The sequence below is a fragment of the Lepus europaeus genome, chromosome 8 (assembly GCF_033115175.1).
Source record: "Lepus europaeus isolate LE1 chromosome 8, mLepTim1.pri, whole genome shotgun sequence".
NCBI classification, from domain to species: domain Eukaryota; kingdom Metazoa; phylum Chordata; class Mammalia; order Lagomorpha; family Leporidae; genus Lepus; species Lepus europaeus.
Window position 1 is genome coordinate 109,090,960 of NC_084834.1, and position 14,403 is coordinate 109,105,362.

At 36.7% G+C, this 14,403-nt stretch overlaps 1 protein-coding gene across 1 annotated transcript; it reads right to left on the reverse strand.

Annotated features, from left to right (window-relative positions):
- Positions 1-1,578: 1,578 nt before the first annotated feature.
- On the reverse strand, positions 1,579-14,016 carry LOC133765707 (UDP-glucuronosyltransferase 2B13-like). Its single transcript, XM_062199249.1, has 6 exons — positions 13,293-14,016; positions 12,545-12,693; positions 8,159-8,290; positions 5,152-5,239; positions 3,758-3,977; positions 1,579-1,855 (listed from the first exon to the last, which is right to left on the reverse strand). The coding sequence occupies exons 1-6, from the start codon at positions 14,014-14,016 to the stop codon at positions 1,579-1,581; spliced, it is 1,590 nt and encodes a 529-aa protein (XP_062055233.1).
- Between the last annotated feature and the right edge of the window lie 387 nt (positions 14,017-14,403).

Consider the following 14,403-nt stretch of genomic DNA (forward strand, 5'->3'; position numbering starts at 1 on the left):
CTCTCTGTGTCTCTCCCATGCTCTCTCTCTCTCTCTCTCTCTCTAACAGTGCCTTTCAAATAAATAAATAGACCTTACAAAAAAGAATGCATTTGTCCTTTTATTTTCTAGATATAATTATCATAATTAGTTTCATTAACAATTGTTACTAAAAATAATTTTGTAGGGTAGAAAAATGATCAAAAAGCTTTTACATGTCTCTCTTCCACTTGAATGTCAAATATATCAATTGTCAGGCCAAAGCACTACCATGACTTGTTTTCTTTGTTTCCTTTACTTTGCCATCTATGTCCTGAGTCCAAAGGTTCTGGTTGACGATCTATAAAAGCACAATGTGGAATATTTTGCCATATAAACTACTTCCCCTAAAATCAGCTTTTAAACTGCTGTATGGTATATTTAGCTCTTTATCCCATTCCCAGTTTTTTTTTTCCCCTATGTATCATGAGGGGAGACTACATAAGAATATAAACCTATAGTTTCCATATCCTCAGAATCCCAAACAGTAAAGCAGTTGAAAATATATGATTAAACAAGGCAGGGCTAAAATGGGAAATCTTCCTATAGGAGGAAGGAAATCTAGCATTATATATATATATATATATATATATATATATATTCAATATAGCAAAAATTGTAACTCAAGAATTTTCAAGGCATAGTGCAGAAAATATATTTACTTCATCTTTTTACAAGATTGCACATATCTAGTTAGTAAGTCAGTTAAGGTGCTCCAAATCAAAAAAGAATTTTTCTATGATGAAATATATGTGAAAAATACATGTTTTGTATTTCATGAGAAATGTGAACTCTGAACCCCAGGTAGTACAAAAGAGTTTCCTAAGCACCGGGCTAAAAGACTTCAGCAAGGTTGCTCAGTCTTCCATCCGCACTAGGTCACATGTTATATCCCTAAAGGTGAATCTGGCGTCCATGCTTAGTTTTTGCTGAGGAAAAAAAATTTCTGTCAAACCGCAAAATGGACATTGTCTAACACACCTTGATAATCACTTTTAGTGATTTTCCACTTTGTTCTTCTGTACTTTTAAATAAAATTCTATACTTACTTTTGATTCACACCCCTTTCTACTCAACTCTCACTTTTCATCCTTTTTAATATCATAGTCACTTTGTGTTATTTGAAGTTAAGGTCAGTTTATCCTGGAATCTCTCTTAGATTCATGGAAATCCTGATAAAATCTGTGGTTCCCACTTTCATAAGGATCTGGCTCTGGTCTTTGGTAAGGATACAAATATTCTGCTTGAGTGCATTGTATTCAACAGATGATGTTTCTGGAAATGCATATGAAAACTTCAGGCTTTTCACTTCTCAAACCAATAGGTTAAAGTTCTAGTGAGTCTCATTTTTCAGTGTTATGATTAAAGTAGTATTGCTTGAGGATTTCTACAATTGAGTTGTGTGTTTCTTAATGTTAAGTCCACAGTAAAATATTTTTATAACTCACAGGTCTTAGTACATGATGACATCCATCTTGCCACACACCGTGATTCACAGTGGTTGATAAAAAAACAAATGGTCTCACCTGTCAGATAAACAGCCTTAGATTTTAACAGGCTCTAATCCCCCTTTTTCTTCTTTCCTATCACAACATTTTGATAAACAAGAAGGCAACATTTCATGACAAGGTAAGTAGTGATTGTCACACAAGCCAGAAGGAACCCAATCACATCCAGAGAGTGGTACTGGAACCAGGTGAGGTCGTGGGCTGCAACCCGAAGGTGTTTGGCTCCTTTGTGGCGCATGACGTACTCGGTCCAGAAGACTGCTCGATCCAGGGGCTTCATGGGCTGATCGTGGTGAATTCTTGATAATGTCATGACATGCTCCTTATAGCTGAACAAAATAGACATCAGCTTATAGTATGAAATAGAAAATATGGATATATTTTTCATGTATATGGGAAAGATGAGTATCACAAAAAAACGTGTTCTAAGTAATCACTATAGAGATCTTATGTTTATAGACTGGAATTTGTTGGATATATTAAATTAAAGATGGAAAGAACAGATATTTCTAACATCCCACCTAGAATTTGGAATCAGTTAAGTCCCATAGGCAAAGAAAAAAAAATGAAACTAACAAAAAGAAAACAAGCAAAAACAACAACAAAAGTATTTTGAGTTGTGGAGCTTGAATTGTTCAATAAGCAATCCTAAATGAATTTGACATACAAGGTTCAAAATACTTCAAAATTTACATATAGGAGGCATATCAATGGTAAAACACAGGTAAATGTCTGTACAATGTAGATAAGGAGTTGGTATCATCCAGGAGTTGGTATTGAGCTTAAATATTAATAATTGTTCAATTAATAAATTCATTCATTGAGATATGAAAGTGAATTGCCTTTCTTTGAATCCAGATGCTGACTGATGTTTAGTTGTCCCTTTCACAAATTTCCATGATCCTGGTTTTTCATAGGAGTACCGTAAGACTGATATATTTTGGACATACAATAAAGAAAGGCTGCAATGAAGAATTCATACAGCATGTACAAAAAAAGCAGAACATTGTGTGCTACTTCATATATATTCAATTTATCTGGTAAGAAATTCACTTTAGTCTTCAATATTATATTTACTAAAAATTTTAATATGTGGAAAGACAGCTAAATCATAGAGCAGTGTTTTCAGAACAAAATAGCAGAAGAAGGGTATACTTTTAAAAATGAAAAGAAGTGTGCTCCTAATGGTGTTTGTTAGGAAGAAAAACAGCTGTAAAAACATAAAAGTCACATTATTTTTAAAACCTATATCCTCTGTACTATTATTACCAAAATAGTCTCAAAAATATGTTATTCACGTTTTAAGTCACTATAAGGTAAAACTTGGAAAATATCCAATATTATTGATACTAAGAGTGCAGAAGTAATAGCATAATCAAAAGTAAGTTATATAAAGAAATAAATTTGGAAGAAAATGCTTCTACCTTCAAAAATTGTTATTAATTAGGGATATTCCATCTTATCTATTTTTAGTCAATTAAAATTTTATTTTGTAGTTTCCAAGAGAGACAACAACAACCAAAGCCATAAGAACTAAGAATATGCCCTTATAGAAAAGAAGTATCTTCTTTTTCTCAGTAAGTTTTAATTGAGTAAATTTGAAAGCCTTAGTTGTTACTACTTGTCAGTGACAAAATTGGAATATTAAAATAAAAATGTGAAAAATCATTGAATATTTGAAATAGATTGATAATTCCATGTAGATTCACTGAAAACTAATTTAGAATAATTTTCAAAAGCACAACTATATGAGTAAATACGTGAGGTAATGCCATGTTTACTGATTCACTATAATACTATTTTTACTACCTATATGAATGCCACATATCAGGCTTTACATCTGAAACATATGCAACAAAATATATTTTAAAGTAACACTTTATGAGTTCTTATGCTGAAAGAATGTCATAACTGTGCTGCACATCAGTTAATACAATTACAGCACTCATGTTTCCCAGCTGCAACTCTATTCCTAATACTTCCTTGGAATCCTCATTTTAATCATTGGCTAATTCAAAATTTTCACACGCTCTTTATGCATCTGAAAATCCTTTTATGTATCCACCAAAAAAGTCATTGTGAAACTCCCAATGAATTATTGATGACTCTCTTCTAGCATTAAGCAAATCTGTACTCAACCTATCACATTCTGAGTCAATGTTAATTCCTTGACCATGCACTGAAAACTTATCTAAAAATACTGTATAGTTTTAAAGATCAGTAATACTCACGAAGGGTCATTAATGACTGTCTTCAAGGCATTGAGCAAATCTGCACTTGACATTGTTTTCCAGTCCAATTTAACAGCTGCTCCCTTGGCCTTCATGTAGACAATGTTATCAAGTTGATCTCCAAACAAAGGAATGCCCACCATAGGGACTCCATGGTAGATTGCCTCAAAGACACCATTGGCTCCACCGTGAGTTATAAAAGCCTTGGTTTTTGGATGACCTGGGTTTGAGTGAGTTTTAGTAAAATTATTAATTATAATTCTTACAAATAAAGTGAGAAATGTATGTAATATGTGACACTAAAAGGGAAGTGCATTCTAAAAACATGATTAATGACCATGAAACTGGGGAGGTAAGGGAAGGCCACATGGAAGATGTGGTGTGTGGCGTGAGGATTGGACTGTATGCAAGATTGCCAAATGGGGACAAAAAGAGTACATTCTGGGAAAAAGAACTGAATATTTGCCAAATTAAAAGATCAAGTGCCTGTTAGAATATGTTTTCTCCATGAAATAGTGCATTCACTAAGTGTGAGGTCTGTGTTGTACAAGGCTACAGGGCGTGGCACAGATGTAGGGCTGGAGTCACAGGAAAGAAAGCCCACACTCCTTTTTGAAAGTCCTTATCACTTTCATTATAAAGGTTGTTGATTTTTCCCAAAAAATAAAGTCATGCTTAATAACTGAAGGATATTATTTATTGATGGCATTTGTAAATCCCTGTATTAGAAAAAAGGCAGATGAAAGATGTAATGATTGAATTATGAGTCAATCACACAATTCAGGAAATTATTATTGTTATTTAATTAATATATTTGAAATAAACAGAGCAAACACTGCACACACACACACACAGGGTGGGGGAGGACTGAGAGAAATAAAGGGAGAAAGAGATCTTCTAACTAATGATTCATTCATCAAATGCACACAACAGTTAAGACTGGGCCAGGCCAAAGCCAGGAGCTGGGAACTCAATCCAGGACTACTGTGTGGCTGCTAGTGACCCAAGGATTTTAGCCATCAGCTGCTGCCTTCTTCATCTAGGATGAGTTAGCAGGAAGTAGGAATCAGAAGTGTAGTTGGAAATTGAATCCAGGAACTCTAGTATAAGATGCATGTGTTCCAAGCAGCATCTTAACCATTCTGCCAAATGCCTCCCCCGATAAAAATTATTAAGAAATTCTCTTTGAGAGGTAAATACACTTAAAATAAGGATACTTTGATTCTGGACCTAAAAAGTTTATAATCATAAAATGCCAACTGTTATAATCCATTGTATTTCTCCTAGAAGTGGGAAAAGAAAGCAAAGACATTTGGCTTTTTCAATAAAAAAGTCATACTACTCTCATCTTGATTGTTACTCGTGTTTTCAGTGTCTGTTCTCCAGAGTCTTACCAAGAAGGTCATTCTGGGGGATCCACTTGTAGAGTCGAGTGTTGGATCCTAACATGCCTGGTTTCTTGCCTTTGAATCGCCAAATAGCCTGTTAGGGAAAGTAATACCAATTCCATGAGTTGGATTTACAATTATAGCATGTCAAAATTCTAAGGAGTTTGAGAGATCACTCTTAAACACCTTGGGTAGGAATGACAAAGAAGAGAGGACAAGAGAAATTAAGTAGTGAGAAATAAAAGACGAAAGCTTTTACCTCTCCTGTGCTCTTGTTATATTCATTCAGGTTTGTAAGGTAATCACAGTGTGTCTCATATAGTATCTTAGTCAAGTAAGATGATGAGTGATAACTTACAGTGATCTACATTACATTTATATGTGTTTGTCCTTGTGGATGTTTACAATCTGAGACTCATCTTCCAAATTTACTATTAATATTTTACATTTTTAAAATGGAAACATTTACTATATTCACTGTCCCATAAATTGTTGTATTAGAATTTGACATCTTATGGTTTACAAAAAGCAAAGTAAAGATCTCAACAGTTAACACCCACACAGACACACAAAGTATAAAGTACTGGTAGTACTGTTTGAAGACTAGTTTTACTATTAATTCTCATAGTACAACACATTAAGGACAGAGATCCTACATGGGGAGTAAGTGCACAGTGACTCCTGCTGTTGATTTAACAATTAACACTCTTATTTATGACATCAGTGATCACCCGAGGCTCTTGTCATGAGCTGCCAAGGCTATGGAAGCCTCCTGAGTCCACAAACTCTGACATTATTTAGACAAGGCCATAATCAAAGTGGAAGTTCTCTCCTCCCTTCAGAGAAAAGGTACCTCCTTCTTTGAAGGCCCCTTCTTTCCACCAGGATCTCACTCAGAGATCTTTCATATAGGTCATTTGTTGACACAGTGTCTTGGCTTTCCATGCCTGAATGCTCATATCTGCTTTTTAGCCAGATCCAAATGCCTTAAGGGCTGATTCTGAGGCCAGAGTGCTGTTTAGGGCATTTGTCATTCTATGAGTCTGCTATGTGGAATGCATCCCATGTTGGAACATTCTCTCCTTTTTTATTCTATCAATTATTATTAGCAGACACTTGGTCTTATTTATGTGATCCATTTGACACTTAATCCTATCTTTGTGATAAATTATGAACTTAAACTGATCACTTTAACTAGTAAGATGGCATTGGTACCTGCCAACTTAATGGGATTTGGAGTCCCATGGCAAGTTTTTAGCTTTACCCTTAGGGGTAAGTTTGAGGGAATGTGTGTTGAACTGTACATCTCCTTCCTCTCTTATTCCCACTCTTATTTTTTTAAAGATTTATTTATTTATTTGAAAGTCAGTGTTACACAGAGAGAGAAGGAGAGGCAGAGAGAGAGAGAGACAGAGAGAGAGTTTTTCTATCCACTGGTTCATTCCCCAATTGATTGCAACAGCCGGAGTTGTGCTGATCCAAAGCCAGGAGCCAAGAGCTTCCTCTGGGTCTCTCGTGCAGGCGCAGGGACCCCAAGGACTTGGGCCATTTTCTACTGCTTTCTCAGGCCATAGTAGAGCTGGATCAGAAGTGGAGCAGCTGAGACTCGAACCGGTGCCCATATGGGATGCCAGCACAACAGGCAGCGGTTTAACCCACTATGCCACAGCACCAGCCCCCTACTCTTATTTTTAACAGGGATCAAGATCCATTTTTGAAATAAAACCATAGTAGTATCACTATTGTCAGAATAGGAAATTCTTTAAATGTAGGAAAAAAGAGACAGTTCTTAATTAATAATGGTAGCTGAAAAAATTCCATAATTATGATTATGCTAAATTCTATTCAATTGTCTGTTAATTTTTCCATGATGTAATAAAATCATTGACAGCCATTATTGCTAATTACTGCTATAGCCAGATAGATCATTTCCATCCAACTATCAACATAAGGTACTGATAGAATTCCCAAGCCATCCTCATAAATTGGAGCATAATCCACAAGTGTTCCATTTATATTTGCTATGGAAGATTTAAAGTAATTTCTGGTTCTCTGCATAATATTAACATAAGTGGTTACTAGAAGATTATATCAGCTAGAAAACTAAAAAGAAGCTCATAAATACCGAGAGATCAAAGTCATCTTGTATACACTAGACATTTAGTTCCTACTATTACATATAGAGGGTGACATCTGAACTCCATCGTGTCAGGCATGCTTCTATTTAACTCCTTCTTATATGGCCATCTCTTTTCTCAATTCAGAGGAGGTGTTGGACTCAATGGTGAGGATCACAGTCCTGTGGAGTCACATTTTTATAGAGTACAGGGTGTGCCTTCAATACAGGACCCATCTCTAATCTTTCCCATGTATCTGCCTGTTTAAGACAGTGATGGAGTTTAGTCCTGACGGGCAGGTTGGTTTTTCTCTACTACTCTAAATCCACTTAGATGAGTGCATACCTAGACTCAGATTTGGTGAGCTCCGGACTTTTGTTCTCTGAATAGGTTCCTGATTAGTACCTGAAATAGCCCTATGTGCAAATCAGGGAAAGTAAAGAGACAAGGATTTTATGAGAACCTAAATTGAGATGTTTTTCAGTATCCCTTTAATGCTTTTACGCTAGTATAGTCAATAATGAAAATTTAATTCCTTTCTGAATATAACTTTAGTGTACACAGTGGACTCACAACCCTTCCAGGAAAAGAAGCAAACAGCAGGGTAGAATTTGGCGATTTCTCTTCTCCTGCCTGTAGTATGATTGAGGATTCAAAGTTTCACAAGATGCCTGTTAAGAACATTTCTGATCATAATGTTAATGGCAACATTGTCTATAATGAAACAACCTCCGTGCTATTATTTGAACCTGTCACATAGAGTTTTACTGATGTCTGAGATATATCAGGACTATCATAAGTATCTACACTTCACATAGGAATATCTGTAATGTGACACTTTGCAGAGGTTAGCAGACTCATTTCAGCAGTTGCCCACCATTGGGCACATTTATGACCTTTTGGGGAAGCTGGGCAAGGGCTGATGCGATCACATTGACCCTTTCTTCTGTCAGGTTGCTGATCATGGACCCTAGGGAAAACACCACCACTCCCTCTTCTCCAGAGCTCTGCACAAAGTCTTCCATCTCCTGTGAAGAGAAAATTGAATCTGTCACAAAAGAGCAACATTGTTGTATTGCCAATGTCTCAAAACAGGTTCTCTTCTAAAACTAAAACTTCCTGCCGATGAACACTATGTGATACATATTTAAAGAATTATAATCATAATTGATATTACTTATGCATTTTATATAAAATATGATCTTTTTATAAAATATTTATTTTATTTATTTGAAGGGAAGAGTTACAGACAGAGAGAGGTATTCCATCCCATGGTTCACTCCTCAAATGGTCACAACAGCCAGAGCTGGGCCGGACTTAAGCCAGGAGCCATGAACTTCCTCACAGTCTCCCACGTGGGTGCAGGGGCCCAAGTACTTGGGCCATCTTCCTCTGCTTTCCCAGGCACATTAGCAGGGAGCTAATCAGAAGTGGAGAAGCCAGTACTTGAACAGGCATCCATTTGCCACATGCAGATGGCCACTTAACCTACTGCACTACAGTGCTGGCCCCAGATGTAATTTTTCTTTATCTTCTTTGTCCTTCTGTTTGCAACTAAACCTCCTATTTTAGCTGGTTTAGTATTATTAAAAGTTCTTTGGTAAAGCAATTATAATGGTGTATATATTTGTATGTGTGTAAGCTTTAATAATTCCTTAATATTCTGTTTAGGTTGCTTACAATGTATTCTTATAAGTAATTCCTACAAATATAGATTTTGCACTTATTACTTTTCACTGAACAATTTTATACATTTATAAAAACAAAGAGTATAAATAGTTTTGTCACTTTTAATCTGTCAAATTTCTTCTGTTTTACAAAAGAACAGAGATTATCTGAACTTGTGGTAATTAATGAATAAAGCAAGTTACTAGGGGAAAGAGATATTTTAACAGGTTATGTAATCATATATCACAGTTCTGTACTTGGATTCAAATATTGTTTATGCAACTAAATCCATGAAGTCCCAAGTATTCAATTCTGGAAATATTTAAAGAAAATTGACACAGGTGCATTAAAAAATGTTGGGAACCATAATCAAGAGTTTAGATCCTTTATTATCACTAAGAATGAAAATATATATTGTCCAAAGGACAATATAGCAACTAGCTTTATCAAGCTGTGATAAGAAGTCAGATAATAAAGTATCTCTTAAGAGATCATATTATACAGAGAATACATAGATATGTATATATAGGCCATGTTATAAGAATATATGCTTATATGATAGATCATTTTATACAGAATATATATAGAATAATTGCCTTCCACATGTCTTGAAAGTATGATATGAATTTAAAATATATTAAATTCTTGTTTTCCTTTATGAAAAATTCCATCCTATCTACTGACAGAATTCTATTTCAATTATAAAATAAGGCCCTTTCAGGCACAATTGGCATGAATTGCTAGGTCTTCATTTCCTACATGGTTCACATTTCCCCTGTTACCATTGTCTCAGGCAGCTGAGACTGAGACCCAATTTCCCCAAGGGAGTTTTACTGAGGTGTCCCATAGGCTTGCCAAAAGGCAGAAAACATTGCTCTCGTAAGGTACTATTTCTTTCTTGTTCAATGTAAGTCTTCTGGCTCTCAATAAGAAATGATGTAATGTGGTGGTGAACGCAGTAAACATTGGCTATGGCTGCAAATATTTCAGAGCCACACATTTATGTTGTTGAGAAATGGTTTTCCTGTTAGGGTGGAATACTAGTGAAAAGCCTCAATGCTTATAATAAAACCTTAGCTCTCATCTTGTTCAACTGATGGCCAAAACATATACACTTGCTTTCAAATGAGTCTACTGTATTTTTCTTCTCTTTGACTCCACTTGAGAATATAATTTCAACCTATTGAAAAAACATTCCTGTTGGAAAAGGTTATGTCTAAAGGGTCGGCACAGGGGCCAGCACCGTGGCACACTAAGGTAATCCTCCGCCTGCAGCACTGGCATCCCATATGGGTGCCGGTTCTAGTCCAGTTGCTCCTCCTTCCAGCCCAGCTCCCTGCTGTGGCCTGGGATAGCAGTGGAAGATGGCCCAAATGCTTGGGCCCCTGAACCCACATGGCTTTGGATCAGCATAGCTCTGGCCGTTGCGGCCATTTGGAGAGTGAATCAACTGAAGGAAGACCTTTCTCTCTGTCTCTCTCTCTCTCTCTCACTGTCTGTAAACTCTACCTCTCAAATAAAAATAAATAAATAAATAGTCTGCACATTTTAGGTAATTAATTGTATGAGCAACAACAAGAACAGTAACAATGTCAATAGTCAGCATTAGTTCTGGTTTACTGCTAGAGTGTGTTTTATTTTATGTCTTAACTCACAGATAAAAAGTGCATATTTATATAGTACCATGTGAAATTTCAATACTTATGTACATTATGTAATGTTCAAATAAGGGTAAACAAATATTTTCAAACATCATAACAGTAACACCAACTAAATATTGTGTTGGGAAAATAGTTAATACATTTAAAATGCCTCATATCCCACGGAAGTGAAACCCATATGTCAAAGAGACATTTTCCTTCCCTGTTTATTACAGCACTATTGACAAGAGCCAACAAGTAAAAATTCAAGTTTAAATCTATCCACTGGTGAATGGATAATACAATGTGTGATGCACATAAAATCTGGAGTACTATTAAACAAAAAATAGGATGAATCTTGTTTGTAACAACAGTGGGTGGAACTTGAGTTTGTTATGTTAAGCAAAACAATCCAGGCATAGAAAGACAACTACTGCATCATCTCTTTCATATATGGAATCTAGCAAAGTTGATTTCTTAGGAGTTGGAAGTAGATTAGCAGTTATCAGAAGCCAAGGAGATCAGGGGGATTGGAATGATGGGAAAATGTTGATAAACAAGTACTTAGTTATAGTTAGATAATTGTTGTAAGTTCTGAAAAAAATTAATCTGGAAGAAAAAGGGATTTGTAATATTTTCACCACAAGGAAATTATATATGTTTGGAAATATTTGTTTACCATTATTTGAACATTACATAATGTACATAAGTATTGAAATTTCACATGGTACTATATAAATATGCACTTTTTATCTGTAGTTAAGACATAAAAATAAAACACAATATAAAATGTCTCTGGCACTCCAGCAATAAACCAGAACAAATGCTGACTATTGACATTGTTACTGTTCTTGTTGTTGCTCATACAATTAATTACCTAAAATGTGCATGTGTATTATTAGAGATTCTACCCAAAAAAGTGGCCTTAACCAGGCTAAGAAACATTATCTGGTTCTGTGTCACAGAGGCTGCAGATGCAAGTCACCTCTCCCTGCTGCTATGGTCACTGCTCTAAAATCTCTTACATAACCTAACTGCCTCACACAAGCAGGTCAGAGAATCCCAGGGAGGTGGCAGCACTTAACCATAAAAGAGACTCCAGGGGCCTGCATTGTGGCACAGCTGGTTAAACCACTGGCCGCATCAATGGTGTCCCATACCAGAGTAATAATTCAAGTCCCATATGAACAATTACTGATCCAGCTCCCAATACTGTGACTGGGAAGGCATGGAAGATGGCCCATGTATTCGGGGACCTTGCCATTCAAAGAGGAAACCCAGAGGGGGTCACATCTCATGGCTTCAGCTTAGACTAGTCCCTGCACTTGAGACCATTTAGGGAGTAAACCAGTGGATGGAAAATGTCTTTCTCTCTCTCTCTCTCTCTCTCTCTCTCTCTCTCTCTCTCTGTGTGTGTGTGTGTGTGTGTGTGTGTGTGTGAATCTTCCTTTCAAATAAATAAAATAGGTCCTTAATAATGTTGGAAAGGGGCTGGCACCACGGCGCACTAGGTTAATCCTCCGCCTGAGGCGCGGGCATCCCATGTGGGCACCGGGTCTAGTCCTGGATGCTCCTCTTCCAGTCCAGCTCTCTGCTGTGGCCCGGGAGGGCAGTGGAGGATGGCCCAAGTGCTTGGGTCCCTGCACCAGCATGGGAGACCAGGAGGAAGCACCTGGCTCCTGGCTTCGGATCAGCGCAGCGCTGGCTGTGGCAACCATTAGGGGAGTGAACCAACGGAAGGAAGACCTTTCTCTCTGTCTCTCCCTCTCACTGTCTAAATCTGCCTGTCAAAAAAAAAAAAAAAAAAAAAAAAAAAAAGTCCTCTCATGTGAATTTCTCATTGGAAGGAATAACCCCCCCCCCCCAATTTCCAATATCTCTGCCTTTGAATCAAATGCTCTAAATGAAGAATGCAGACTCATTTCTGTGGAAAATACAAAGCAAAACAACCATAGCACACAGGAACTTATTTACCTTGGGCAGAGGTTTGGCAGGTTTGCAGTGGAGCCCTCCAACAAAATCAAAGTTTGGTAAGAGTGGGCGAGGAAACTCCAAATCCCAATAGCTTCGAATGAGCCACATGTCAGCTTTCCCCATTAGCTCCAAAAGTTTAATGGGTCTTCCTGAATTGAGAGAAAAAGAAAGACGGAGAGTAGTGAAAGAAATGTGATGTAAAGTATATCATGTATTGTCTGAAAGACGTTGAATGATGCAGTGAATGATTTTTAAAGTGTACAGTAAGAAAACAAATATGTTTGTTTAGGCATTATATATTTTACATATAAAATATATCTGTTGTTCACATGTTTTATATACATATATGTATGTGTGTATAAATGTATATATATATATAAAAGACAATATCAGGGGAGAATTAATCTTGAGTGTCATCTAGTATGTTCATAATCATAAATAATTGTTAAAATAGACCACTAGTGAATCAAACATGAAAATGTAGAGTAAAATAGGCATGGTAAAGCTTGGTGAAATTCTCAGTATTTCTATTTGTGGTTGTATGATCCCCTGGAACATCCTAATCTAGTGATGGTCCAATGGCCTGAACCGACCCTGTGAAGTAAATCCTTGCATTACATTTGTCAGAGTGATAGATCTTTTTATATTTTCATTTCACTTTTCACCTATAAAAGACAAATTCTTCTGAGTACATTCATAAAAGCCCACCTTCAAAGTAAAGAGTTAGGATTAACTGAAAAATGTTTACCTAGTACTTCACTGTAAAATTGATCCCACCGCTTCTCATTAAATTTTGGAAACCAAAAGTCAAAGTAAAGCATGCATAGCAGATTTTGCACCCTCTCCATGAATGTCATTTGACTGCTTAGACCAGACATCATAACAGGTACATAGGAAGGAGGCAGTAAGAGTCCTCCACCATGCTTTTGCAATATGTAGCCAGGAAAGCCACGAAGACTGTACACGAGGGGTATTTTAAGTAGCTCAGCCAGCAGCTCACCACCAGGACTAACAGGATCTGCAAGAACAACATCAAACCTTGATTCCTGCAGTTTTGCCATGAGTTTCTTGTTCAAAACTACATCTTTGCAGATATTTTCATCAATATCAGATAATTTTAAAATGAAGTTTTCCATTACTGGAAAATGCTCCCAATATCTATCTAATGACACCTTATATAACAACTGATTGATCCAATACATGGCAAAAGTTTCCATTTCATCTTTAGTGGGAGATGTAGGAAAAGTTTCAAATTTAATTCCAGACTCATTGTTGGCATTAATTACAATAGAAGCTGAAGATCTCAGAACAGTGACTTCATGGCCTCGCTGGACAAGGGCATCCAGGATTATCTTCATATTCATCCAGTGACTGTACTCCACAGGCCACACCAGCACCTTCCCACAACTCCCAGAGCCGAAGTAACAACTCAGCTGTAGCAGCAGCAGAATTGAAATGCGTTTCACAGACATCCTGGTGAAGTGCAGTGCTTCCTCTCCAATTGCTGTTCCTTTTTTAGCTAGTCAAGCTTGTATCCATGAAGAAATTCATCACATAGTTAAAATATAACTGCACTAGTCAAAGTAAACACATCACATGAGCAATCAGATCTGTGAACTGGGATGACACATGGAAAAATCAAGATAGACGATCTCCTGTTTATATCAGTGTATTTCAAGTTTCTCCCACATTTTTTCTTAAAAATTTTATTTATTTGTTTGACAGGTAGAGTTACAGACAGTGTGAGAGAGAAAGAGACAGAAAGATCTTCCTTCCGTTGGTTCACCCCCCTAATGGTTGCCACAGCCAGCGCTGCGCTGATCCGAAGCCAGGAGCCAGGTGCTTCCTCGTGGTCTCCC